Genomic DNA, 27,669 nt, shown 5'->3' on the forward strand with positions numbered 1-27,669 from the left:
CCTCATTGAACCCTAAACCCAAATGAGCACTGTGCAGCAAATCACGTCTTTGATATAAAGACCTCTGAATAGAGCAAAAACGAAAAAAGAATCAGTTGGCCCCTTTCAGTGGTGGCCAACCATGTCACTAAGCCATGGGACTTACCATCTACCACCAACGGGAGCCCTGACAGCCAACAGGCCCCTCATCTTCCCTCTCTTGGATTACTCCTGGTCCCTGTGCCCAAGCTGCTCTGCATCGTCCTCTCTCCACCAGCATGGGTGTCTCTGGCTGAGAGCCAAAGCGGGCTCGTCAGTCACACTTGGTACAACAAGTTCCCAAAGTCCACTTCATCAGCTGTAGGAAGGAAGCCATCTCCTTCAAAGTACCGCACATTCGGTGTATATCCCCACTGAGCATATGAGGATGCATCAAGTGCTTTTGAAGAGATGAGCTTGGTGTTACAAGGACTTGATGTACAGGAAGATAGGCATTGTGAGCTTGAAACAGGGAGCTTTATTTTCATCGCAAAGTGACTGTTATCACCTTGATGAAGGAAAGGTTGATCTGAAATGCTGATGTAACTGCTTGCTGTGTGTCTTGATATCTTCATTTCAGTATTTCATGCAGATAGAAGATGATGCAACACAAGGAGTGATATCACTGAGGGACGGGTTGCCAAAAGTATTGCAACACTGTCTGTATTTTGGACAGCAGGCTCCTGAACTGAATCTTTTTAGACTGAAGGAAGAGCTCCTCTTCGCTTTCTGGCCACTGAAGTAGGTGACTTGTCTCTGGGTCTTTCAGCTGCAAAGAGAGCCCGTGCAAAGCAGAGCGCGTTAATGCTGAACCCCCTGAAGGGAGACTGAGTGGGAGAGCGGGAGAGCATCCCTTGCACCCCAACCTTTCACACGTACCCGCGTAGTGTGTCCAGGGTGCCCTTTCCCTCCCTGCCCATGGAGCACAGTAACCCTATGGCTCCCCTTTGGAGGCGATCCTCTTCCAGCGCACGTGCAAGGGGCATGAGGAGCTAAACTCATGGCTCTAGCCTCCTTTGGTGGGAGTGGGCTGCTCAGAAGTAGCGGGGCAAGGAAGATGACTTCCTTACCTAACGTAGCAATGGGTCCTGAGAAGAAGTCTGAATTTTGGGGATCGAAGAGCAGGTGCCAGCGCTTTATGGTTCCACATACTGACCTTGGGTTGTTGCCACCTTTCTGAATAGCTACCCCAGATGTCTGTTTCTGTTAGCAATACATCTGTGGCCACGTATAGACTATTGCAATGAGGGCTGTCAACATTTGGTTTGTGCTTGCACCGGGGAAGACAACTTGAATCCTTTGCCCTGAGGACACAGCCCCCAACCAAGCATGAGCTCCTGGTGACGTGTGACCTGCGTTTCGGAGCTGACCGGTTGTGTTTGCATCCAGCGGAGGACAGGGATGCACACCAGTTGGTTGGGACAGTCCCAGTGGCACTGGACAGGGCTGAGCCCTGGCCAAAACAGCATTTCCACCTCCAGGGAAGGGTCAGAGGTGGGAAACCTGAGTGACAAGAAACACCAAAGGATTCTGGCCCTCCTCTCCCCAGATGCTTGTTTCACGTTAAGTGAAATGCTGTTTAGATAAAATCAGGAGCTTTGTGTTTGTGTTGACATTTAATATAAATGTTTTGAAAAAAATAGTGTTTCAGAATGAATTTGTGAGACGTGCTGTTCTTGCCCTTTAGCGACAGCATTTCAATCTTATCTAAATGCTTTCCCGAAAGGGAATTTCATTAAGATTCACACAGGCAGGAAATTTGCTTTTGAATGAAATGGTGATTTTTCCACCTGAAAATTTGTGACCAGTCCATGCAGCAGCCCCAAGCTTATCTCCGCCGGGCGGTTTCCCTGCTGCTGCTGCTGCTCTCCAAGCAGCTGGTAGGCAGAAGCCGGCGGGGCAGGGCTACCACAGCAAGCGCTCACCTTGAGCCGGGACCCCACGTTGAAACGGATGCGGTCGCCACGGCTGGTGAACGATAAGTCAATTTGATCCTGAGCCAGGATTTTAACGGTGATGTGGCCGTTCAGTTTCATGGTGACAGACTGGAAGGGAGGGCTGTGAGTGTGGTGGCTGAAATCATGCCACTTCCAGCGCTTCTGCCTGGCCCCTGCCCGGTCCAAGCAGATCCCAGTGCAGGGGTCTAGGGCAGCCCTGGGGACAAACGTGAAGCTGGATGAATCCAGAGCAAACAACTCCCCAGTCCCAGATGCTATCTTTTGTCTGCAGTTCGATCAAAGTTCTTATTATTGTGATCCAAGAGTCACTGCCGGGACCTGATGCACCAGGTTGAGGACTGTGTTTTCTAATAGTTTTTGTCCTACAGAACAAGCACGCTACAGAAATTGGCTGGCCCCTGGGAGAGCAATGAGTCCCCAAAGGGCAGATAAAATCCTCAGGTGGAGCGTGGGCTCTGTGTGTGTGAGTCCCCCTCTTCCTGTTACACGTCTACATCTTCTGAAAGTCCCTGGACATGGTAATTTCTTTTGCTCTGGCAGCCTTTATGCTAAAAACAGGTCCTCTGTGCATGCGTGCGTGGTTGTGTGTGTCTCTGGGTGTGGGAAATGGCCTTGCCAAACTAGAAAAGAGAGAGAAATGCAGCGTGTGTGGGAAAACAGCCCGTATTTATGGCATACAGATACGAATCGATACTCCCCATCCCATGGCAGGTGGCTCTGGGTGCTGGAGCATCCCCCCAGCCGTGGCACATGGGGAGTTTTTATCATTCACAGCATGTGTTGTGTTGAGTTTTTCCTGCCTAAGTGTGAAGAAGTTGATTCTCACTGGGCTATGAGAGCGGCTCGGCCTCCCCCAGCACCACCTCGTGCTGCAGCTCAGAAAAAGCAGAAAAAAAAACAGGAAAAAAAATACCTAACTTTGCAGCTGTGATGTGCTACAGCACCAGCTGCAGACAAGCCTGAACCGGTCCATACGTGGGACAGATGACCTACCCACAGGCTGTTGGTTTTCTGGTTTCCTCTCCTCAAAGCTATCATATTATTTTTATAAACATCAGAGTGGTCACTTAGCATTGCCCTTAATTTATGGCTGCTGGGAGAGGCTGGGAGGGTCGTAGCAGCCTGCCCCAGCTCGGCGGCAAGCTGGCGTGTGGCTAACACCGATGGGGAGCGCGTGGTCCAGCGGGGCCAGGAGAGCCCCGTGGTGGGGTCAGCAATGGTTTAGTGCTGCTAGGGATCACCTCGGTGCCGGGCTGTAAAAACCTGGCTGCTGCATGATGGATGAAAGACCGGCATGTCTGCAGGCGAATGGTAGGACTGCAGGAGTCTGATGGAAGCGTTATTACAAAAACCATTTCAAATTATGTATAATAGCCAGTTAGACATTTAAGATGTCCATTAATTAGTCTCAACACAGGGAGGACTTGTAAAATTGAGATGGGATTTACTGATTCCCCCAGTTCCTAGCTTTCTGAAGGGAAACTTTGGAGGCTGGGGGTGGGATATCAAAAATTAGTATTTGATGGCTCAAACACCAGCAGTTTTTACTACAGCTATCTGTCAGCTCATATTACAACTTAGACTGCAAAAATTGGTCACCTAAGTCATTCTTTAGTGAGGAACACTCACTGGATATGAGAAACCAAAAGCAATGTTGACCTCAAGCTAACCAGCTCCAGCTATTGAGGTTTGCCCTTGCGTGCAGATAATAAGCCCACGTTTTTCCAGCGTGGCCACCTGGGGCTCTGCGAGAAGCTGGTAAAGAAGATGTGCCCTCATCCCTGTGCTATAAAGGGGCCAAGCCACCTCCATGGCCATGTGGCCAACCCCGGCCAAGATCAATCCTCAAGCCAGGGTCTCTGGACAAACGTCATTGAGATGGGGCGATCCCCAAGTGCCCTCCCCAGCACCTTGGTGCACAACGTGAGAAGCCACCACTCTGGGGGGCTGCAGCACAGCCCTGCATCCTTTTCATCCACTTTCAGATAGAAAAAAATAAAACTGGAACAAAAAATGAAGATGTTTTCAGCATGCCTTAAAGCCCTGGGGTGCCACCAGTGTGGGTCGGGGCCAAGCTGGGACCCAGCATCACCTCTGGGCTTGCACTTACCAGAGGTGGCCATCAGGGTGGAAGCAGACACCGCGGCCGTGGCTCCCGAAGGCAGCCCTGATCCCCGGGTACCTGCTGTCCTCCAGGATGCAATAGGTGAACAGGGATTCCTTGGTGAACGTGATGAGGATGGCCACGTTGCCCGATGGGTAGCTGAGAAACCGTTAAGGAAAGACGAGCCCATAGAAAGCCCACAGAAAGCATGCTTTGGAAGAAAACCATCATGGGACAGTGTCTGGGGGGAAGTGACTCAAGCCTCCCCCACCCTTCCGACAGCCAACCCCAAGGCAACCAGCTCTGTAGACCTCATTTCCTTGCAAGAGTGGTACGAGTTGCGTAGCCAGCCCAAGAGGCTGAGGCAGGTTACCCCAAGGGAGGAGGTAACTTGAGGCAGGGCGTTTCTGTGGCTGCCCCCCACCCAACCTCCATCGCTGCTGGATACTAAACCTGACCACTTCCATCTGGGAACAGGAGAAAAAATGTCTGTCCATCAGGATAGCGTCGTCTTACGGGCTCAGGAGAATGGCAGTGCTGCAGGAACAAAACCCAGGAGGTGAGAGGCAGGTGTGGGGCTGGGGAGACCATCGTGGGGATGCCTGCCCGTACTCGGGGACAGGGATACTCTGCCCCAGGCCTCCCTCTCCCCACACTGGTACCAACCCCAGAGCACTGGCAAGCCAGACCGTCCCACTCTGCGCTTTCCACCTAGCCTTGGTTTTTTTGTTTGTTTGCCTACTTTTTAATTAAAGACTTTTAAATAACTGAGCAAAACTCATCCTTCACTTCCGTGTTTTCACATTTCTTGTACAAAGCTCAGCTCTTCTTATTTTATGTTATTAGCTGCTCTCCGATGATATAATTTGCCAAGAGCCCTCTTTCCATCAGATACACAAGTAATTTATCCCGCAATGTACTGACAAGCGAAACAGAAACGTTTCTTTGCTAAGGGCTTAGCTCCCAGCATTACAAGGGAGCTGGGTTTAATGCTTTCTAATAGGAATAAGCAGCATTACTGCCTGCTTCTCCAGGAGGAACGAGGAGCAGCTTGGAGAGAGGGGAAGTGGGGAGACCTTGCTGTTCCCTTTTAACATCATCGTTAAAAGCAGCAGCTAATTCTCACATGCAGAAAGGGGCCGTGCTCAGGTTTTGTCTGTCACGGGGACCTGAGGGACTTGTCCGCAGCAGCTCCCAGGTGGAGGCATTTCGTACACGTGAAGTGGCTGACTCCAGCCATAACTATGGCGCTAATTTATAACACGAAGATGCACATTTTGGCTCTGCAGGATAGCTAAGAATTACTTCCTGGTTATAAGGGATGGAGGGGAACAAAAAAGCAACAAACCAACGATTTTGTTCCTGCTTTCATTTTTCAGGCTTTTTATGAGGCTAAAAAGACAGACGGTCCCAGGCAGGAGGATTTGCTACCCCTATATTTCAGGAGGGGAGAGCAATATAATGCGTTTCTGTGTTGAAAATAAAAAAGCCAACAAAATCGCTGATTGTGTGATAAATCACAGGTAATTTTCTTGCACACCTGCAGAAACAGCAATGCTTTCTGGTTTGGGAAGGGAGAGGAGAGGCAGGGGAGGGAAGAGAAGGGCCATGCTGCGTGGGGCTGAGCTGGCGGGGGGGTCCCATCCAGCCCCCAGCTGATGGGGCAGGCCCCCAATCTCTGCTTGCCCTCCCGGGGTCACTGGGGCTGGGATGAAGGTCTCGGAGGAGCTGCTTCTCATGGCAGCTGGGGTGGAGGGGATACCCTGGTGGCATTTTCCACTGGGGCCATGGTAACCGTTCGCCTGCAGCCGAGGTGCCAGGACCCTCAGGCAGCTCCCATCCCACTGCCAAGGCACTGCTGAGCCATTGCCAGGTTTTGTGCAGCCCTCCATGACCTTTTTTTGGTCAGGCCTCTGTGATTTATGTGCACTTGTGCTGGAACATCTCAGGGATCTCTTTCCTTAGGTAAGGACAGAGACTGTGCAATGTACTTTTGCTTTTCTCACAAAAATCAGCTCCTTGACCTGTAATTGTCTTTTTTTTTGTTGCATCCAGCCTGGTTTCCCAGGGAGAGCTGCCATGTGAGCCCCCCACGCCATCCCTTGCTGGACACAGCGGTGACGTCCCTACTAATGAATTCAAGGCTGCCTGGACCCTGCAAAGCTTTTGCCTGTGTTGTTAAATTGTTGGACTGAGGCTTGGCTTGGGACCAGGAGCACTTCCCCAAGTGATTCCTAGCTGAGGAGCCTGGATCCGTCCCCGCTAGGCAGTTTGGATAGGGCAGCCTGGTTTGGAGGTTAAGAGAGCTGAATGGTATGGAAGTGAGTAGAGCAGGGTCTGAGGCTTCAGTACAGGTGGGGATCACTGACTGGTGATGTTCAGCCTTCAAGCTGCATAGGATGCTCCATAAGTAAAACCCTTCACACACCGTTACCATCCCAGTAAAACCCCAGGGATGCCAGATTTAGCTTTCCACCTCAGCTATGAACTCCCGATTAAGTCCATCTTTGAAAAGCCACAAGTTGGTATGTCCCATCAACTTAGCGCACCCACTGATGATCATTTTAACATTTCGCTGAATCAGAATCTTCTCCGTATCTCATAGGAGATATCTAAATGTGTTTGACTGGACTCTCATGGGGTATGAGCAGACCTAACACTATACAGCTCTCTACAATCCCTGCCTGAAAAGCAACGAGAAGAGATCCAACAGGCTGTACCCACCTTTAAGTGCTCTGCAACAAAATCCCTGTCCAGCTCCAGCAGGTCTTCTGGAGGCGCTGATATCGGTCGGTGCTTTTTGAAAGGGGCAGTCTTTGGTCTGACGGTGTATTCATTTTGTTTTGAGAGTCTGAACGAGATTCTGGTCCCTGAAAAAATTTTAGAAAGTTGTTGTTGAGGAAAAGGTGATGCAGTTTGTTTCTCCAAGCCTTGTGTCATGGATTATTTGGAAAGGAGGGGTGATGGAGGGAAGGGACTGAGGAGTTTTTGTGTCTTTTGCTTTATTTGAGGATAAATAAGCGGAAAGGGAAAATCTAACCTAACTAGGATGGGGTAGGCTCTGTGATGCTGCCGGATGGCTTTCCTAAGAGATGTAAGGGATCTCCTTGCTTAAAACAATGAAATGTCCAGCCCATGAGCAGCTGAGAATTACTTATAGCAAAGAATGGACTAGGTATGAACTATGAATTCTCTTCTGTACCATCTCCTGCTCCTCTCAGCCAGAGGACATATATGGCCTGGATATGACAGGCGTTGTAGGCAGGGAATTATGCAGAACTGTGTTTTGAGAAACTGTGAAGGACCCTGGCCACTTGTAATTAGGATTATGGCACCTTTTGCTACACAAAGGGCTGCAGTCTCTGCTTCTTCTCTGGGTGTGCTGAAGCTACCACATGCTTCTGGCTGCAGGTCGAGCCCAGCAATGACAGCAACTCACTAGCAAAGGTACTTACAGGCAACAGATCTCAGATACTGCTGAAATATTTCCCTGTAGCTCTCAAAGTCTCCTTCCTCTAACCTAAGATAAAAAAAAGGGAAGATAAAAATAAGATCAAATTGTTGGCTAATGACAGTACCCACATAATCTAGGGCAAAAAAAAGTATCCTGGGACGTCATCTCAGGATTCACCTGAAGCAATGCAGATGTCTGCATATGAGATTGTCACCACAGATGGCTTTTATAGCCAAAGAAGAGAAACGGGAGATCCATCTCATTACAAGTCTGATGAATCATGCAGTGGAAATGCCCGTTTCCCTGCCCCTCAGTCAAGGGGAGCTGCAGGTGACGGGGGAAGGCATGGGTTATGGGCTTGCAGAAGTGAGGGGAGTCCCAACGCTCAGGACATCCTGCCCACACATCTCATCACACGTGTGGCTGGACGCCTTGCCTTGCTCCACCTGCGTCTCATGCCCCTGACTGTCAATCTGGTCTCTCAGGGCAAAACTCAGCTTGCATGGCTGTTGGGACCAAGCGCTGCACACCACATACGCTGCTGGCCGCTGCGGAGCCAGAAGACAGACCCTAACCAAAAGGCTCAAACCAGGTCCTACCTGGAGGCCTGAGTGGCACTCGAACCTCGTACTGCCCCTCTGCACCCGAGGGAAATTTTGGTGTGGGCTGTTGCTCCCGTGAAGGTATGACGGCACTTACAAGTCAGACCCCAAAGGACCAAAACCATGGGAGAAAAGGCGAAACAGCAACAAAGGACGGGTACCTCAAGTGATGCAGCCAGGTCTCTGCCCACCTCGGCAAAGCCAGCGTGCCCCAGCCCCAGCCACCCATGGTATGCCCTGGGAACAACGCATTCCCAGGGAGCAAAACAGGAGCTAGAACCTTCGTGTGCTGGTTGGCAGCCTGGTGGAGAGGTTGGGAAGTCACATCCACGTCCACCAAGGCTGCTGGGTGTGGGGATCGAAGCAGCTGTGGTGGGAAGGTGTGCAGGGGCTGTGCAATGGGAGGAAGTCCCTGAATGGGGTCAGATGCCTTCAGGGTCTCTTGTGAGGGAACAGTTACCCGGGGTTCGGCTTGGGAAAACGTTTTGCCATCTGGGAAAGCATCTGGCCCTGTCCCTCTTTCTAGGGAACTTCCTAATCTGGGAGCGTCAAACCTTCAATGCAAATATTGCAGAGATGGATCAGCTGATGACTGCTGAGACCTCAGCTCTAACTGCTCCTCATCAAGCCCACCAGTGTTTTTCTAAGGGCCCTACAGTGAAGATGAGCTGCATGAGGACCCTCAGGTAAGTATTGCCTCAGGAGCACTGAACTGTCCTGGTCTAACATTAATGGCCCCATTCAGTGCTGTTGCCTGCTCAGCAGGTCCTGCCCAGGGCAGGTGATGGATCTTTCCTGCCAGTGGTACCGTCACAGGACTGACACGAGGACGCCTCAATGCTTGTCAGTACACTGGGCAGCAGTGCCCCAACGCCGCGAGCAGATTCCCACCAGTGAAACTTCCTGGGACCAGAGTGAGGGACCTGGTGATGGGGCTTCTCTCCTCCCGCCAGAGCCTTGGGCCAGTCTCCCTGGGTCCCTTACTGCTGCAGCAGTTTCTCCTTGATGCTGCTCCTCAGTGCAGCTTGGGAAGGGTCAGCATGGGGAGCGACGTCCAGCTCTTCCTCCGCTTCATCTTCACTAATCTGGTCTTGGATGACAGCATCAAACACTTCCTTGTATCTCCTGCAGCAAAAGAGCTGTGGGGTGCAGCGCCCGTCAGGAGCGGTGAGGCTGGCACGGGGCACCTGGGCGCACCACGGACCTCCTCACCCTCCAGCTCCTCTGCCCACATCCCTCTCCCCTTCTTGCCTGCCACTGCCATGGGGTGGTCGCTCTCCCTTTTGCCAGGAAGAAATTCATGTTACAGGCATGCTCGCACAGTGTGGGTAGACTCACATTTTCCGGGGGTTGCTCTTTCAGATCCACCACTGTTGGGATTGGCTTTTCAGGAGCGCTGCAAAAGGTGCACTTTGCAGACCCTTCGGTCCAGGTGGTCTCCTCAGAGGACAAAGGAAATTCAGCATCAGCTTCATTAATTTTTCAAAAAAATAAATTGAGCTTAAGTCTAGGCTGTTCCCGTAAAAGCAACCAAACCCACTGCATTTAGTGTGACACCAGAACTCCTTTTCAGTATGCGTATATATATAATGTCAGGAAATGCAGGTTATATTTCATTATCTGTGCTCCCAAATAAATGCAGTTGGCATGCTTAAGCTTCCTTCCTAAGAGCTCAATGGAAAGTTATAGTTGTTTTTCATGTGAAAATGTGAACAACTTGTTAATTTGGCTGTCTTTTAACATCCTGGGAAGCAATGAGAAAGTGAAAAAAAGAGAAGAAAAAAAGGCTTTAAAAAAAAAGGCTTTAAGCCCTTTTTAAAAGGCTTAAAACTTTTAAAACAAATTTTAAAAAGCAGCTCCTGTCTCTTCTTTAAAAACAAAACCCTGAGAAACTACATTAAAAAACAAGACGCGCTCAGTTTTTAAGGCAGTCTTGATATGGAGAAACTTCAAGGAAAATGAGAATGTTTGCATTTTGGAAAGGAAAAAAACCTGTGTTTGCAAAGCATTTGTGATGGAAACATTCATGATTAGCTCTCCTCCTTCCTGATAATTCCTCAAAAGCGGCTTAAGTCTGGTTTAGCTTTAAAGGCCTTTTTCCTCTCTGTCATATTTATAGTAGTTTTCCTGATGCCTTCTACCGTGAGCAGTTGTGTCACCTAAAGCCACCCCACCTTTCCCCAGGTTGCTTTCTGGGTGGGTTTTCCTCCTCCATCAGCCAGCCGTGGTCCAGGGCTGGGTGGGCTGGCCGACGGCGCAAACCCTGGTGCCACCAGGGCTGATAAATGGCACCCGTACATTTTTGCAGCGTACTCTGGTTTTATTTGCAAAGACCCTCCAGCTCCGACCAGAATGAAACGGGAAATTTGTAACAGCACCTGAAGGGACTGATTTCATACCCCCTCTCACTGCCCCAGGGCTGCGCAGACATGCGTGCCAAGCTGGTGCGGTTCACCAGCGCTGGGCTGGCCCTGGGCACCCCACAGAGCCATGCCAGCCCCAAACCTTGCCCTTAAGCAGGAGAGGGGTGAAGGCACAGCTGCACCCCTCAGCCATGCCAGAGGAGCCCCCAGCACTCGCCAGTCCCCAGCTTCAGTCCCCGGAGCGGGCAGCCATCAGCCAAAAGGCTGGGATGGAAATAGAGGCTTCTGCCTTCCTGTTTAAGGTGGCCAAGCACCTTTCCCACTCAGACGAGGAGGGGGTTGATGGCTGCAGTTTCAGCAGGTCTGCCACTGGTTTTCTCTTGAATTTCTGTTTTGCTTTGTGGATCTGTGAAACCAGTGTCTTTTTTTTTTTATGTGCATGCACATTTTTTTGCCAGGAGACACAGGTCTTCGCACAGCTCAGGAGACATTTTGTGCCCGAGTCACTGATGGCTGGTCTTTTCTTTTCTTATCAAACGGGTCCTGGTTTTCTGATGGTCAAGCTTAAGTCTCTTAAAGGGGAGAGCCTCTGCCCTTTGGAGCAATTTTTGCTCCAGTATCAGAGAAGAGTCACTATTTTCCTTTCTCCTTTCACAGCTGCAGGAGCATCAGACCACCTCCACAGAGCATTCTTCTGGAAGCTGCGTGCCTTTTCTGGAAGGCGTCTTGCCAGAGATCTGGCAAATCCTGCACTGCCTGGCTCTAAAGGCTGCAACAAGAAATTACCTGGGTCGGGGAGGAGAGGGAAACATGCTTGGTGTGACCCCATGGCTCCAGGGTGCACCACCGGACAGGCATGAGGAACCCTCCACCGAAGCTGTTCACTTTCTCCTCTGAATTAATTTCACCCTTGCCTCCAGTGCTGGAGTGATGCTCAACCTGACTCCTTTTGCCTACAAATAGCAGTGGCAACTCTCCAGCCTCTTGCCCCAAACAAGGATGCGCCCAGCAGAAAGAAGTGCCCCTCGCTGTTGCCCCTTGGCACCGACCCCCTGCCAGGCACTGCTCCCCGGGAAAAAAAACACCGCTGAAAAAGTGCTCGTCATGGTAATACCTGGTTCCTGTCGCTAACTTGCCAGCTCGGTCTCACCTCGCGCGGGTAGATGTCAGTCGCAGTCCCGCCATCCTCACACTCTCCTCCCGTGGACAACGGCTCCTCATCTGATTCCAGCCTTGGACTCCCTTGGGCAAGCTCAACAGGCTCACACGCGGCTTTTTGCAAGGAAGAGTCGCCAGTTAGCTCCTATTTGTTCAAAGTGACATCGCACTATTTTGTGTGCAGAGGTTTTCTCAGAGAAAAGCTTTGCCATCCATTGCTTCCCCTCTGCTTCCTCTCCTGGGGCCCCAGGACTTCTGCACGCCTCTTTGTGCCAGGGCCCAGCTTCAGCAGGAGAAAGGACCACCATAACCCTATCCATCTCTGGTTGGTCCCATACAGTCTGGTGGAGGGGGCAGACACATATATCCTAGCAAGTGGCACCACCCCCGCATCTATTTGTGCAAGGGGAGAGACAGACCTGCTGGTTAGGCACAATGCCATCCTTCCCCAAAATGCCAACTGATCTCCAGTGGCATCCCAAGAGCCACTGCATTTCTTCCCTATCCTTGGGATCTGGCACTTCAAATTTGAGAGGGACAGCTGCTAAATTAGCCTAAACATTGTCCCATGCTTTTGAAATATGAATAAATAATCTCAAAATAGCAGTGAGCAGGGAGAGAGGTTTGCTGGTGATATTCAGGGTGGCTGAGGCAAAGGGCTGACTGGGAAGAGTTGCAGAAAGACTCTCATGGCACTGAAAAAAAGGGAAATAAAATCACAGATGAAATCTGATGTAGATAAATGTAAAGTGATGCGCATGGGAAAAGACAATCCCAGCTTTACATACAAAATAATGGGCTCTGAGCTGGCTATTTCCACTTGGGAGCGAAATCTTCAGGTTATAATAGATAGCTCTATGCAAATGTCAGCTCAACACTCAGTAGCAATCAAAAAAGCAAACACAAAGCTAGGAATTATTAGGAAAGGAGGAGAGAGCAAAACAGAGGAAATCATTATGCTGCTGTAGAAATCCATGGGCTCCCATCTCTTGAATACTATTGTGTAGTCCTGATTTACCAATCTCGACTATGATACAGAAGAAATAGAAAAGTTACAGAGGAAAGCAACTGAAGATGATCAAAGGCATAAAAGGGCCTCCATTCAGGGAATGGCTGAATAGATTAAGACTTTTCATCTTGGAAGAAAAAGTGACTGAAAAAGAAATATGACTGAGTTTTGTGATGGGAAGAGTCGCGTGACTGGGGAACAGCTGTTCACATTATTCAGTGCTCTTCAAAGGAAGAGAGTGATCATCAAAGAAAACTATTAAGTGACAAGTTCAAAATAAACAAAAGAGATTTTTAGCTGTGGCACTCCTTGCCATAGGTTACAGTGGATCTTTAAAGTTTGCATTGGTTCAATAGGGTGTAAACTAATCGATGGAAGAAGAATCCATCAAGGGCTTTTAAATACAGAGATGGTGTCTACAGTTCAGGAGGTTCCTGAGTCACAGACCACTAGGGGAATGGAGAGTATTCTGGGAAGTATAAACAAATGTTTGCTCTATTTTTGTATTGCTTCCTGAGCATCTGCTGGCTCTCGTCCAGGGCAGGATGCTGGGCCGGGCGCACTTTGGGGTTGACCCTTTGCAGTCATCCCTATGTCCTGCTTTTCACACCAGGCCATGTCTCCCACTAAGGCAAAGCAGCTTAAACGTAGCCTGCATCACAGAGACAGAGCCTGAACACACCTTTTCCTTTAGCTCCCAAAGCGAAAGCCTCTGTAGGCCAACCACTTCAGAGCACAGATCCCTTCTCATGGGATACCCCTACTGTGGAAGACAAAGCCATGACCTCTGTGGCTGTTGGTGGGACCCCTGAAGCAGACCTTAGTGACCGAGGGAAAGCGCCAAGCCACCTGAGTGCTGACTATCCCCTATGGGCTTACTGACATATAGCAAAAGGCACATGCTGCAGAAACCGGGCTCACACCGTCTCCTCCCATCGCCGTGTCTGGGAGCTGAGGAAGTCTGTCCAGTCCACCGTCTCCTGCATGGACAAGTCTTCTCTGCAGGTCCTCAGCTGGAGGTCAAGTCATTCTGAAACATGGCTGATAACCAAGGGGTGCACCTCATGCTACAAGCAGACCTCTAATGTGCATCTCACCATGCGATGGAAATGTGACCTGGCGGTGGCTGCGTCTCAGAACAAGGCTGTTTTATGGCAGTCAGCTCACCTTCCCCCAGCCTGACCTGGATCATCTTGGCTTTTATCATTCCAAGGCATCACTGAAAGAGAGCAGCTCCTGTTCTGCTTATGATGCATGGTTATGAACAGTGGGAGAGCAAAAAAAAAGAAAACGTACAGCAATGGCTTGAATTGTCAGTCCAAATTTGAATGATTCACTCAGGTTTTCCCCACGTAAATTAAAAACAAACACTTGGATGCTCTGATGACACGATATATAAGTGCCTCTTCCAGCTGAAAACTCACCACCTTAATGACAGGGACATTTGTGTCCCTGTGCACTTTTCCAAGATTGCCTTAAAAGCCATGCCTTGGCTGTTTACCAGCTGATGGATACAAACTAGGAGCCTCACTTTGCACCTTCTTTCCAGCTAGAAATGAGAATGAGGGATAGTGGCTATTACAAGGTAATCACACCCCGGGGAGAAATTCCTGAGCTCAAGTATCTCTGTTCCTCAGATCAGGGTAATCTCCTTGCGCTCGGCTAGCCATTGGCAAAGCTTGTCAAGCCAGGCTGGCTTGTCACTCTCAGCGTTTAGGAGTCTGCCCTATTTCTGGAGGCTGCTGCATCACCCAAGCAGCCTCGTGTTGACATTGCATGCTCAGTAATGTGGAGGTGAGGCTTGTTTTCTGAAAACCCACCATTTTCACCTATAAAGCCTAATTTAAAGTAAATGTAAGGCAAAATTCTGTTCTTATTGATACTCGAGCTATTTTGCAGCAGCTCTGAAGGAGTAATGATGATACACATTGAAACAGAAGGACAATCAGACATCTGTCCGGTCGATTGATCTGCAGGAGAGGGAGCACAAAAAACTCCATTACACACACTGAAGCAGATAATCTGATAGTGACTGTTATGGGAAAAAAATCCCCACCCGCATTTCTTGCCCCTAGATTTCCATTAGGAAGGAGTCCCTGCTGCGTTTGGCTCTGTAGGACAGGGAGGAAGATGAGAGTCTTGAATGTAGACTGTGAACGGCGCGTGGGCAAGAGCAGGAAACCCCAGCTCTTGGTTGCAACCTGGGGAAACCAGGTGGCTTCCTCTTCCTCCTCGTTGTCTTCCTCTTCCTCTTCTTTGTCTTCTTCCTCTTCCCTTTCCCCCTCCCCTTCCCCTTCCTCTCCTGTTGCGGCTGCCCCTCTCACCCACTCTTCTTCCTCCTTGGGGCTCCCCACCCATCACCGGTTGGGGGTCCTGCTGCCCCCCGGTCCCCCCCCGGCACCGCAGCCAAGCCGATGAGCCAGGGCAAACCCCAGCCCAGTTTCCAGCACGTGGGCTGGCCATGTCCCGCCGGTGCTGGAGGGAGATTTTAGCTACGGACAGAGCGAACCTGGGTGCCCTACAGCCACACGCCTGGCTGCTGGTACATCCTCATGCTGGCGTGCATCCTCACTCCTGTGATGGCCTTATTTTAATATATTTGTGCTGAATAATACATATTTCTTGTGAAGAAAGGCAGGTATTTCTGTGCAGGGGGAACTTGGCAGCTCTGAATACTGAGCAGCCATTTCCTCAAAGCAGTAGGATTCAACCTGGTAATCAACCCTATTAGCATTAAAAGGAACTGTCTAAATGTCAAGCCAGGTTCAATAAATAAGCACTAACACATTTAGAAATGGCTTACAAAGGGGAATTAAAAGTTTTGCTGCTAATTATGTTTCTTATTTTAGATTTTCTGTCAATTCTAGCTCTTCCATTGAAATGAGACAATCATCTGCTGCCAAGATGAAGGAAATGAGATGGCCTGAAAGTTGAGGGTGGGCGAAGCTGTTCATACATAGTAGAGAGCTAATGGGGACCTCAGCCCCTCTCACAAGCCCCTGGAAGCATCGTAAGATTGGGGTTAGCAGACCCTTCGGTCCAGCCTCCTATTACAGCGTGTCCCAGCTCCTCTGATACCAGCTGATCCCACCAGAGTTGGGAAACACCGGGAGATGCGGCAGCTTTTTGTAGGCCATGGCTTCCTCTCTGACTGCAAAGTATCAGAGTGGTGATGGGGAGTCCCGAGAGCCCATGTGTGAATTTGGCTTCTGAAAAATCCCATTGTAGGATGATGTTTTATGGGCAGCAGCCTATATATGGTGCTGCAGGACTTGGCCCTTGGCTCAGAGCCGGAAAATCCACTGCCAGAGGAATATCATTTGGGTTGGACCCCTGCAGCAGCAGCGGGGAGGGCTGGGTCTGGCCGTAAGAGGACAAGGGAGGGGAGGATGGGCTCCTCTGGTGAGGCCAAGGCATGCAGCATGCTGCTCAGGAGGTGGGCAAGCAGAAGCAGGGAGTGCAGCTTGCTGGAGGTGCATTTTATAAGCAGATTCAGAAATCAGTGCCGGTTTTAACAACCAGCCTTACTCCTCCGGACCCAGCCACCTCCAGCGCTGCCTGAATGGAAGCGGCTCACCCACGTCTGGTGCTTTGATGCAGTAATGACATATAACTGATACTGATGGCAAAGGCTAATCCACTCTGCCCTGTAATGTCTCCAGTCAATCATGCAATATTCTGTTATTGGAAAAACTCATTTTTGCCCCTCTGATGGTAATCAGTGTATGCCCTGAAGCACAAGGCTTGATAGCCTGTGTAATTTGCAACCTAGCTAAGTGTAACTGCAGATGTTAATCCTATTTATACAAATGCCTGACAAGCAAAAGTAGAGATGGAGGGATGAGCTGCACAGCTGGGGAAGGTGCAGAGCAGGGTTTCCAGCAATTCTCCTCCTGCAGATTTCAAGCTGCTGCACCCCAGTGATGGGAGACGGAAAGCTTTAGGGTGGGAAAAGGGAGGTAGCACAGGCAGCGACTCTGCAGTTGTGCCCCTCTGTTTGCCTGGTATCTGTTCTGGGAAACGCTGGCGCAGACCTCACAGCGGAGCACGTCCCCTGCTCCGGGCAGCCACTCTCTACCTAACAAACATGTGTCAAAGCTTGTTGTGAAAATAAAAAACTAAAAAAAGAAAAAAAAAGAAGAAAAGAAAAGCAACAATCACTACGTTCTGCCCTTTCCCCTTTTCTCCCCAGAATGAGTGCTTTTTATCCCAAACAGAAAGGAAGTGCTTTGCAGTCCCAGGTCTTTCTTTCACAGCCTGATTCCTCTGAGGACTGCAGATATCCAGACAGAAGAAGAAAAGAGGAGTTACCTTCTCTGCACTATTTTGTCACCAAACTTTCAATGAACAAGCAGAAGTGTTGTCTTGCTGAGCCTATCTTCTCTGCTCTCTGGAATCAACCGCTCTTTGCTGTTTTCTTTTTGCAATTTTGCTAAATTTCTTCTCCTTTAAGTTTTGCTTCTAATTTATATCCACCTCCCCTTTCAATGTCCCTCCTGTTTTTCCACCGTCCCTCCTGCTCTGCCTCTCTCCTAATCCCTGTTCTTGTTTTCCTCTCTTCCCTGGGGTCTGTTCTCCTTAGTTTTTCAGTCATACCCCCACAGCTATTGATATTTTTTCCTTCTCTAATCTCATATTTCTTGCTCTTTCTCAGATTCCCAGTTTTCCTTCTTTCATCCCCTTTCCCAACTGCTTTTTCTCCAAACCACAGGTTTTTCTTGCCTCTTGCAGTCTCTGACATCCCATGCCCACCCAGCTGAGATATGGCAGAACCGAAACCCACTGAAACTGAGGAGAAGGACCATGGGAGGAAGAGGGCTGTGACCCTTTGGTTTAAGGCTGGTGCTCCCAGGCATCCACCTGGCCCTTTCCTAGAGGCTAACTCTCGTATTCTGACAAAAATGCTCCCATTCACATTTCCCTCCTCATTTTTGTTATGGCCCTGAATGACTAGACAGGATCACTTGTCCTCCATGGCCACCTAACAGTGCTAATCTCTGATCCATAGTGGCAAAAGGAGGACTTAAAATGCTTCGGTCGTTCTTATGAACAAAATGATCTTTAGTTTAGTCTAGGATTTTCAAAGGTTGGCAGATGGGCACCTAGAAAACTCAGATTTATCTCACAGTGGCTGTGATTATTCCAAATATGACATTGTACCTTGCTCACACAGTCCTGCTTGGTTATTCTCCTCTCCATCCTCAGCTGCTGCCTCTTCCCCAGTTTCGGCTGTCCCCTTGCTCTCTCCGGCCTCGGGGTACATCTCAGTGTCCCTGGAGAGCCCCTCCATGGCTGGAGGGAAGAGCAGAACGTCCTGCAGCGTGAGGACACGGCGCCGAACCTGCTCCTGCCGTTTCCGCGCCATCGCAGCCTCCGAGGGCTGCCAGGCGGGGTGGGGACCACGCGCCCCCGCTGCGGCCAGCCAGGCTGGAGGAGGGCGGTGGGCATGGTCTGCCTCTGCAAATACCTTACCTGGGCCTTCTGGGAAGGGTGTCCCGCGGGTCAGGAGACCTGTGCAAGCTGCACCGAGGCCCAGGGTCGTTCCTGTAAGTGAAGTGCTTGAATTAGGAGCCTAATATTGTCAACAGCAAGGAACAGCCACCTCCAGCAAGTGATTCAGAGGAGTAGGGACCTAGCGCAGGGGGGATGAGACAGGGACACAGCTCTCTAGTTACCCACTCCTCAAAGGGCAGGAAAAGGCATTTCCTCACCTCACCAGGGTGCAATGAGACCTAAACACGCTAAATAACATATTCTCGGTGAACAGTGCCCTGAAGTGATGCTCAGTTTCTCTACTCGGCTGCTCAGTACTGAAAATACCCTCCTAATTGCCTGGTGCAGGACTAAATTGTGGGAGGAAGGGTTATGTATTCAGCGAGGCACCGAGTCTGCTCCCATTGCAGGTGGGTACTCAAAATATACTTACACTGGTGATGGGTACCTGTGCCTGTGATTGCTCACTCTGCCTATTTCACTGAGAAGGGAGAGGAAGGGAGATCACTGCTTTGCAAGTTCAGGAAAGCCCCAGTTTCTAGGAGTTCATGCCTTTGGGTGAAATCTGGCCAAACAAGTCTCTCAGGCCTCACAGAAGAGAAAGGTTTAGTGCCAGCAAGCCTGGGCTTTGCAGGAGCTGTGACATGCCGATGGCAACGGTCCCATCAGGACAGGAGGGACCCAGTGTCACAGGTACCCAGCCGCCCAGCAGCCTTTCCAGCCGTGGATTTCCCTGGCTTTGCTCCCCTCCCCACAGCCCCGCAACACTCAGCGCCTGCACCCCGATGAGTTACTGCTGGCACCATCCCTTGTCCTGCAGGACACTGGTCTTATTCCAGGTTTAGCTAACCTAAACCGAATACCAAAAAAACCCCCAAACCCTAACCAAGGAACACCCAACTTCATGACTATTTAATTAAGAATGATACCTCTGGAAAACATCGTTATAGACTACATGGAGTTTGTTGTGCTTTGTTTTCCTGCTGTTCATCTCTAGGGATGTCTTCCACTTGGGCAAGAAACATCAGATGCGCTGAGAGCCCACACTCAAGGGTGCACACCAGCGCTTTACCCCACCAACGCATCCTCTCTGCCTGGTTACACTGAGTTTGGTTTGCTTTTTAGAGCAAGGCTGTGACAGCTTGGCCCTGTTGCACACTTCCATAGCTGCAGAAGCCCCAACCATGGCCAAGAGCCCCCACTTGCTGTGTTTCCAGCTGCAGGGTCTAAGGACAAGAGTGAAGATGGGCTGGCAGGGGATGGCAATATCTTTAATTGTATCCATCAATATAGATGGAAAAGAACAGATGAGCATTTGGGCACATTTGCTGCTTTCTTTCAGACCTGAGAAAGAGTTGGTATAGCCAAGAACACATTTTCCATCCCAACTGTATATTACAATTGGTCTAATAAAAATGTGTTTCATTTGCCTACAAAAATCACTCTTCTGGGCACTTTACAGCCGTAAAGCATGCTGTTTTCTATTCCTGGCTTCCTTTAAAAGGCCAGATCTTGCTGCTTATATTCGTGAATGCACCAGACACATGTTACAGCCAAGTGAGCACTGCTGTAGGAGTCTTCACATTATAGTTTTCTAGGCTTGATCCTCCACGCACTTAAATTGATTTTACGCTCATGGTACTCCTGGGACACTCAGGCAGCTGCTTCAGGTTTTCACCAGTTTAAGTAAGATTAGGATCAGGCCCAAGAGCTTGTGTGCCTTGCAACAGCCTATGTGTTGCAGGCGCTTTTACCTCATCAGTGAGCTCATACCTGCGTTTCCAGAGGACAAAGAGTAGGACTGGGATCCACAGCTGGGATGCGTGCAAAACTGATGGTTAACTGTGGGAATGGGCAAGCAAACTCAGATGAAAACATGCAAAACTGTTTTAGGATCTGGTTGTGATGCACATGCCAGCAAGTAGCATTTGGTCCTTTTGGCATCCCTGAGACCATGTGCAGAGGATGGTTTGGTCAAAAAAGGTGTATTAAAACCAGAACCTTAATGCCGCTCACCTTGGTCTTCTGTGGGCTTAAGGCTTCTCCTGCCACCCACAGGCTCTGAGCTCTTCTTCTCCTCTCCTATTACTGAAACAGCCTAAACATCATGTTTTAGTTATAAAGTGAGTTTAGTGGATGGAAGGGTGGGAGGGGAAGGGGGATTAAATTTACTGCTTCAGTGACTACAGATCTGAAATAAATCTCCGATTCAATGATAGATCAATAACACCAAGATTGGGTTTAAATTATTAATAAACTATGAGAAACGAGGATAATTATTCTATGAGTCACAGCTCTCTAATGCACTGCACATTTTTTCTCCGAGACATCTGCATTGAAGCACGACCTGCGTATCTTTTGGCAGAAGGCTGTAGCCAAGAAGTTAATGCTTTTTGTTTTGCTAGCTAAGCATTTCATAAACCCTCGTGGGCTGAGACAGCCTGGTGACAACATTGTGCTTCTCTCACAGAAAAACCCTTAGGCCAGGATCCCCTAAAACATTTAGGTGTCTAATGTGCCCCTGGAAATCAATGTGACTTTGGCCCTCAAACGTCCTTCTGAACCTGGGTGGCCGGAGATGGAGTAGTTGCATTAGCCTAAAAGGAGATGCTGGCCTTGAAACGTGACCTTGGATGGTTGCAGAGGCCTGTCTTGCTGGTGGCAAAAAGGAGGGACAACCTCAGGACTGCAGGAGGCAGGGAGGGGAGGAACGGCTTTTGCACATCGTTGGCAGCCTGCAATGACAGCACCATAGAAGCGCTCATGAACTTCAAGTGAAGTTCAATTCACTCCTGCTCTTTGGGCAGTAAGAGGGATTCATCAGCTCGGGGAGGCCTGTTAAGATCAAGAAGCTGAAAACGAGAATATTCCTCCATTCTGGGTTGTGACCGTCTCTGTTGACTGAGACAACCCATGCTGACACAGCATGGGCTGGAGATGCTGAGCACCGCTGGGCATCCTCCCACCTCAGCAGGTGTCATCCCTCAGCTCCAGCATCATGGCTTAGGGTGGTGGTGAAGAGCAAGTCCGACTTGAAGGGGCAGCTCACTGCAAAATCAGCTCACCCCTGCTCTTTGACAGAGTGGACTGGGGTCGTATGGGCTCAGAGCACTCTTGACGATGCTTGTCAGCTGCTGGGCTATCAGGCGAGGTGCTCAGAATTGCCCTGGCTTACCAGGAGGGTACCTTACTTAATAGGAGAGGAACAGAACTCAGGATATTTGGTAACAAGAGGCATTTATCCTTGCCAAAGTGCTTCAACTGAATCAAAATTTCTGCCGAACAAAGCCTACCTTGTATTTTTTTTTAGTAAACTGATGCCAAAAAGCCACTTTTAAAAAGAAACCTACAACTCTGAGTACTTAGGATGTTGGACAGGGCTGCTTTAAATGAACTTACCATCGTCCTTGGCAGCCAGGGACTCGTCTGAATAGCTCCATTCCGTCTGGGTCGTCTCATCCTTCATGTCACGCTTTCTGCTGCGGCAGGAGGCAGGATAGCCATCTACACGCTGTCTGCAAAGAGGTGACACCGAGTGGGATGCTTGTAGGCGGTTCATGGCCAGTGGGGAAGAGGGCTGTGGCGTTTAGGAGCAGGCAAGCTTTCCCAGCAGTGATTCTTGTGGTTCTTTCTAGTGATTCTTGGTGGCATTTTTTTGGGCAGGGAGCACCAGTCACCTTAAATGAGTCCTGCCTCAGAAGATGTGAAAGTTAGGTCTCTGCAGCATGCGGAGGGGACAGACGCACTTGCAAAGCTAAAGGCAGCAGAGCAGAGCGGAGTAACTGCCAGCACCCCAAAATGGGCAAGGAGTATTGGTAACAGCTGTGCACAGAGTCCTCTATGGACTTACTGCTTTCCTTGCCTCTAGTTCGCTGGATGAAACAAGCTTGTATCAGTCCTAAAATCCCTCTCCTGCTTATCTCAGCTTACACAGTTCTGCAAATGGCATTAGGTGACCCCCCCGCCCTCCGCCGGGCGATACGGCACCGCACTGCACCCCACACAGGCTGGGGCTCTGCTGGGCCACCCCTCCTTTACCACAGCATGTCCAGCAGCAGCTGGGGCTTTCCATGCCCCCTCCCACTCCCTCCTTTCACCTGAAGTTGTCTGGCAGGGTATGAAATTGTTCTGAGCCTACAACATGGAGCTATCAATGTGTCCAGCGGCTTCTATCTGTGCAATGCAGGGAGAATTTTTTAATTGCCCCTGTGATATACTAATTTAAAGACGCTTGTGATCTTGGCAAATGAAAAAAAAAAAAAACATGAAAAAAAGAAAAGATGCTGAACAAACTGTGGTTGGGGCCTGACTTGATCTTATTCAAGCGAAGGAGTGAAGGGTTTTTGATTTTTTTTTTTTTTATTTATCTGCATTAGTAATTCAACAAGGCCTTTACACATCACTGCTTTTTTATTAGTTACCTAAGAATTGTAAAGGATTCTGGGCACAGCACACACAAATTAATGCATCCGCGGATGATAATTTTTGAGGAATAGGGGGAGCAGCAATGCTCTGGTGCCTCTATCGCGTGTTTGCTCTCCCAGCTCTGCTGAGGTTGTGAAACGCCATTGTCTTCACCTTACACATGAGGAGCAGAGCCCAGTAAAGGGCCATGTGCAGGTTAACTGGGACAGGTATCGAACCCAAATGTCACGGGAGCCCCCGTTCCTGGGACCACGGGGTTGGCAGGTGACTCGGGCTGCTCCATGGGTCAGGCTGGTATTTGCTCGAGGACAAGACATGCTCAGACCGAGCAACCTGCCTGCCCGTGAGGGGTCCGGGTGCAGCCCCAGCGATGCGCAGGCAGCTGGCTGCATGCACCCCAAATCACGGCCAGTCCCTTAAGGACAGCTCACGCCAGCCCCGCAAGGAGCTGGGCTGCTGGGTCCCCTCCAGCTCCCGCAGCAGCAGCTCCACACAGTGCGGGAAGGCACAAACCTCTCAGATGGGTTGGAAATCTCTTTTTTCTTGCATTTGTGTAGTGACTTTCTGCTAGCCTGGAAACTGTAAGTCCGATTTCCTTTGGTATCGCAACAGAGGTTTCATCTCAGACTGTAACATTTTCATAATTTGGGGAAGAAACAGAGCCTGCACTCTTTCAGGCTGCAAGTTATGAATTTATAACCCGATAATGAAAAAACCACCTTGCTGCATGTTCATGTAGCAATACAACAGCCTTCCCTTAAACAGCTGCTTATATCCTTTTGCCTTGGTGCCAAGCGCATGTGGTAACATCTTTAAGGAAAAAAGCCAAAATGTCCTTCAGATATTCATATAAGGAATGTTATCAATGAACTGAGTGCCATTTAAAGTACACTGTAGAAGAATTTGGTCTTTATTTGTCTCTTGAACAAGTGCCTCTATTCAATTTCTCTTCTCTCCCCTTCTCTCTGTCTGCAAGGAAGACTAGATATGTCTAACGTTTGTATCGGACAGCCGAAAGGAGTGAGCTACATCCCCGGCCGATGTAAATCCACGTTGCTGCAGCAGCATTGGTGGCACGAAGAGTGGTATTACGCTGATTTACCGTGGCTGGGGAATCGGACCTCCCTTTCCTCCCCAGCTGGAAGAGCAGCCTGCAAAATAAAAATCACACATCGCAGCCGCTTCGAGAGATGCTGCACGGGATTTATCTGTCTAACAACAACAACAAAAAAATTAAAGAAAAACCTCTGCAGAGGCTGGCAGCATCCATCCCTTTTAATACAGCAAATGCTGAGGGGCCCAAAGACAACCACTCAGACAGACATAACTTCCAGTTTATTAATAGCAGGGGGACAGCAGCGGCTGCCAGGCTGTGGATGTCTCAGGCATACTGTAAATCTCCAGTTGTTAGGTGTTCCTGCTGCTCACCCGCGTATGGCATAAATACAGCCTAACATGACTGAATTATATAGAAAAATGTTACCAATTACTCTCCTTACTTGGATTCCTTCGGCTTAGAGCCAGTAGGCTGAGCTGACGGGGAATCTGTCGCCGGTGCTGGAGGGGAGAGAAAAAGCTCTCTTTAAAAAAAAAAAAAGATCCTCTTTTTGTGTAGAACTGCGGGGGTTTTTTGTTGCCTTGAGATTTCTTGCCATTTCATTATTTTGTATTTCAGATAAAACCTTCCCACCTTAACGAGGAACATTTTTCCCCATCGGTTTTAATGGTATAATAAATTGCGGGAGAGCGAAGAAAAAGCTCCCAAAAATGAGCTGTAAAAAAAGTTGCTGGAGACCGAGGGCAGGCTTTGCAGAGGAAGACACAAGAGTTACAAGCTAATTCACTTTGTCTTTCTGCTCGGGTTTCATCTGTAAGCAGCTTGGGTCTCTTTATTTTACCGACCCTTTGGGAGGGCATATTCCCACATGTGTTTCACCTTCACTACTTGTGCCGGCGAGGCTGCACAGGGGCAACGGGGCGAAGGGGACAGGGGCTGCCCCTCTGTGGCATGATGCTACAAGAATGGGCAGGAAACTGGAAATTTTGGCCTGAACACCTCATACAGGCAGATGAAGTGCCCTGTGAAGGGGGGTTTGCTGCCAGAGCAGCACCTTTCTCCTCCCGGTTTGCATTAACTCAGTGGCCACAGGCTTCACATTTCCCTCTGTGTGCAGAGCACAGCAGACCTGGGGCCTGTTGCAGCCACCACCTACAGGGTTAATTCTACGTCTCAGGTCAGCTAAAATGCTCTATCAGATAGATCACCACCTATGCAACCTACCTCAGTGCCAGCATCCCAAGTGGCATTATTTCCAAAAAATCAGAGAGGACAGAGGGAGAGCTTTAGGGCATGCAGAGGTCTGGGACAGAGCGTGGACACGGAGGCATTTGGGGAGGGCAGTAGGGTGTCAGAGGAGATGATGGAAAAGAACATGTAGAAGAGTAAGAGACATGGAAAAAAGAGAGGCATGGCTGTGACAGGGAGCCAGAAAAAGCATCAAAATGAAGGTTACTGCTCAGATTACATAAGCCACTGTTATGAAAGACAAAAAACACTGAAAAGAGATTGAGAAAGGCCAAAGAAGCCCTGTGAATCACTGTACTGTACAAATTATTGAAGACATATTAACTGTTCACTCTAAGTCCCTAATGAGGCATTCCCATATTTGATTTTCCTTGGTAAATCTACTCGTGTCTAAATACTAGCCCTCTACTGAAACAGGCTGAAAGAAACTGCATATTTCATCTGAATTTTAAATTGTGATGTGGAAATCCAACAAGCAATTGCCTGGGATAGCACTGAGAGAGGTTTCTGCATGCATTTGCTTCCAGTCACTTGTGGCTGTTTCTGATTCTCAGCCTCTTGCCAGGGCAGATTTGTCCTCAAGGATGCAGCTCGTGTATGTCTGCTAAGAATACTTGATTTCCACATGGAAAGCTCTTCAAAAATAAACCTTATGTGTGCAGTCGATTTTTCTCATTCTTGGGAGCTGGCAAATTTGCATTGAGAAAAATGCAAAAGTGAGCACAAAACACTTCTGTTGGCCAGCCCCCAAGGAGGACCAATGCATGAATTCTCTAGGAAATAGGTAACTCTTTACTTCAAGGATTAGCCTGGCTCTTTCATGCCGGCTGTGCATTTCTGGCTGTGCCAAGGCAGGCTGTGCTAGGGGCTCTCCTATAGCAGGTGGAATGCATGCTCATAGCGTCTTCAAAGAAGAAGTATGGAAAATGTCCAGCCTTTCCTCTGAAAACCTGATTTGTACTTAGGATAAGACCAATTTGTCCCACTTGGACCCCAGTTTGGGATCCAGCCTCTGTTGCAGAAAGCCAGACTCTCCCTGTGTTGGGAACCAGTTGCCTTTCCCCATGGCTGCTGTGTGGTCCCCTTCCAGTGGCTTTTGACGGGGCCACTTGTCCCTTCCTCACCCACTCATAGGGGACAGCTGTGACCCTTTCCTGCATACAGCCACAAGCCACATCCTGGCTTGCAAGCACAGGAGATGGGCTGTGTCACCACAGGTAGCCAGAACTGAAATGGGACAAGTTCTTGCCATCCTAAAAAAGGCTTTTTTCCCCTGTAATTTAAAGGGTTTTCCTTTCCATGGATTAACTACATTTTTGTCCCTGCTATCTGCCTCTGAACGTTGGCTGGATTACTTAATGAGCTGTAAAACATTATTAAAAGCAGGGTATATATAAAAAAAGGTAAACGTAGCTTGAGATATCTAATAAGAGAGATAATTGTCTAATATTAATTTGCTGGCATTTACATGCAACAGAGCAGCTCTGCTCCAGACGAAACTAAATCACAGTGTTTGGACTCTGAACACCTTGGAAAGTCAGAAGTGCTGTCTAAAATGGATATGTAGGTTTTCTGTTGACGCTCTGTCCTGGCTTCGCTCTACTTCAGTTTAAATTACTGGTAAAATCCCATTTTTTCCAGCAGGGGCACTTAGAGTAGGACCTTGCATTTGTGATGAGCTCTCTGACAAACTCCATGGCTGGGATTCAGGTGTGGGTGCTGGTGCTCCTTACCATATTCTCACAGCTCCATATCTTTGCCCAAAATATGGTACAAACCAGCCCAGCTGTCCATGCAACCGCAGCTCTCGCTGGCAGGCAGGGAAGGGCAGGCACATGTTGCTCCTCAAAATCCATGCATGGCACTCATATTTACCATATGCAAACAGAAATGTAGAAAAGATCAAGGACAGCTGTCTTATTCTCTCTCCTTCCCTCTAACAGATTGCTGAAAAATACCTGTTAATAGCTTATCTTTCCTTGAAATTTCTTCAGAGGTCTTCCAGCAAACTTCTTTGCTATTTTCACTCTGCTTTGCAGGAAAGGATGAGGAAGCTCCTTCAGACTCTGCATCCCAGACAAGCTCTATGCTGGTTTTCCTAGTAGTCTCTTTGTTGAAGTAAGCAAGATTAGTCTCCTTAATATAATCTCGTACTCTCTGCTTATTGAAGGCTTCTTTAGAAGCCGTGTACTCCTTTTCCAGCCTTTTCACATTTTCCACTGTGAGAGCAGAGCTGGAATCTGATGAAACAGTCCCAGGGGGAAATATTTTTGGTTGGGACTGGTTACTGCCAGACCCTGACAGCTTGTGTCCATTAGACATATCTGCAATGCATTAAGGAGATGAGAATCTTCAGCAACAGGCAAAGTCAATTCATCATTCTGGTAACAAAGAAAGAAAGAAAAGAGAAATCCCATTAGTCATTTACTCCTGACGGGCATATTGATTGATGTAGTTAAAATGTTCACACTAAGATAACCTTATTAGATTGAAAATCACTTTCTTTCCAAGAGGATCTACTAGGCTCCAATTCAACAAAGCACTTAAACAAATACCTGATATTAAGGGCATGCCCAAGTCCCATTGGTGGGGTTTTCTTAAACAGGTTCCACCTAACACTTAAATGCCAAAGCTTAAGATAGCAAAACAAGATGGCATAATGCCTATCTGTGCTCAGACAGTCCCAAAGCTGAGCAACCAAATACCTTGCATCGTAACACGCAATGGTATCCTCGTCCCCACTAAGGCTGTACTAAAGATTGCATCAGTGATTTCATTAT

The 27,669-nt window shown here is 48.9% G+C and overlaps 1 protein-coding gene across 1 annotated transcript; it reads right to left on the minus strand.

Moving 5' to 3' along the window:
- Positions 1-622: 622 nt before the first annotated feature.
- ERICH6B (glutamate rich 6B) lies at positions 623-27,211 on the minus strand. The gene is given in 14 exon segments (XM_072854352.1): positions 623-787; positions 1,944-2,172; positions 4,087-4,239; positions 4,529-4,617; positions 6,805-6,950; positions 7,536-7,600; positions 9,121-9,275; positions 9,475-9,576; positions 11,650-11,771; positions 17,827-17,958; positions 20,176-20,257; positions 21,536-21,674; positions 24,084-24,141; positions 26,848-27,211. Coding segments are annotated over 14 exon segments (1,983 nt in total). The 3' UTR covers positions 623-640.
- Positions 27,212-27,669: the final 458 nt, after the last annotated feature.

Source organism: Ciconia boyciana, chromosome 1 (assembly GCF_034638445.1).
Source record: "Ciconia boyciana chromosome 1, ASM3463844v1, whole genome shotgun sequence".
In the NCBI taxonomy this organism is placed as follows: Eukaryota; Metazoa; Chordata; class Aves; order Ciconiiformes; family Ciconiidae; genus Ciconia; species Ciconia boyciana.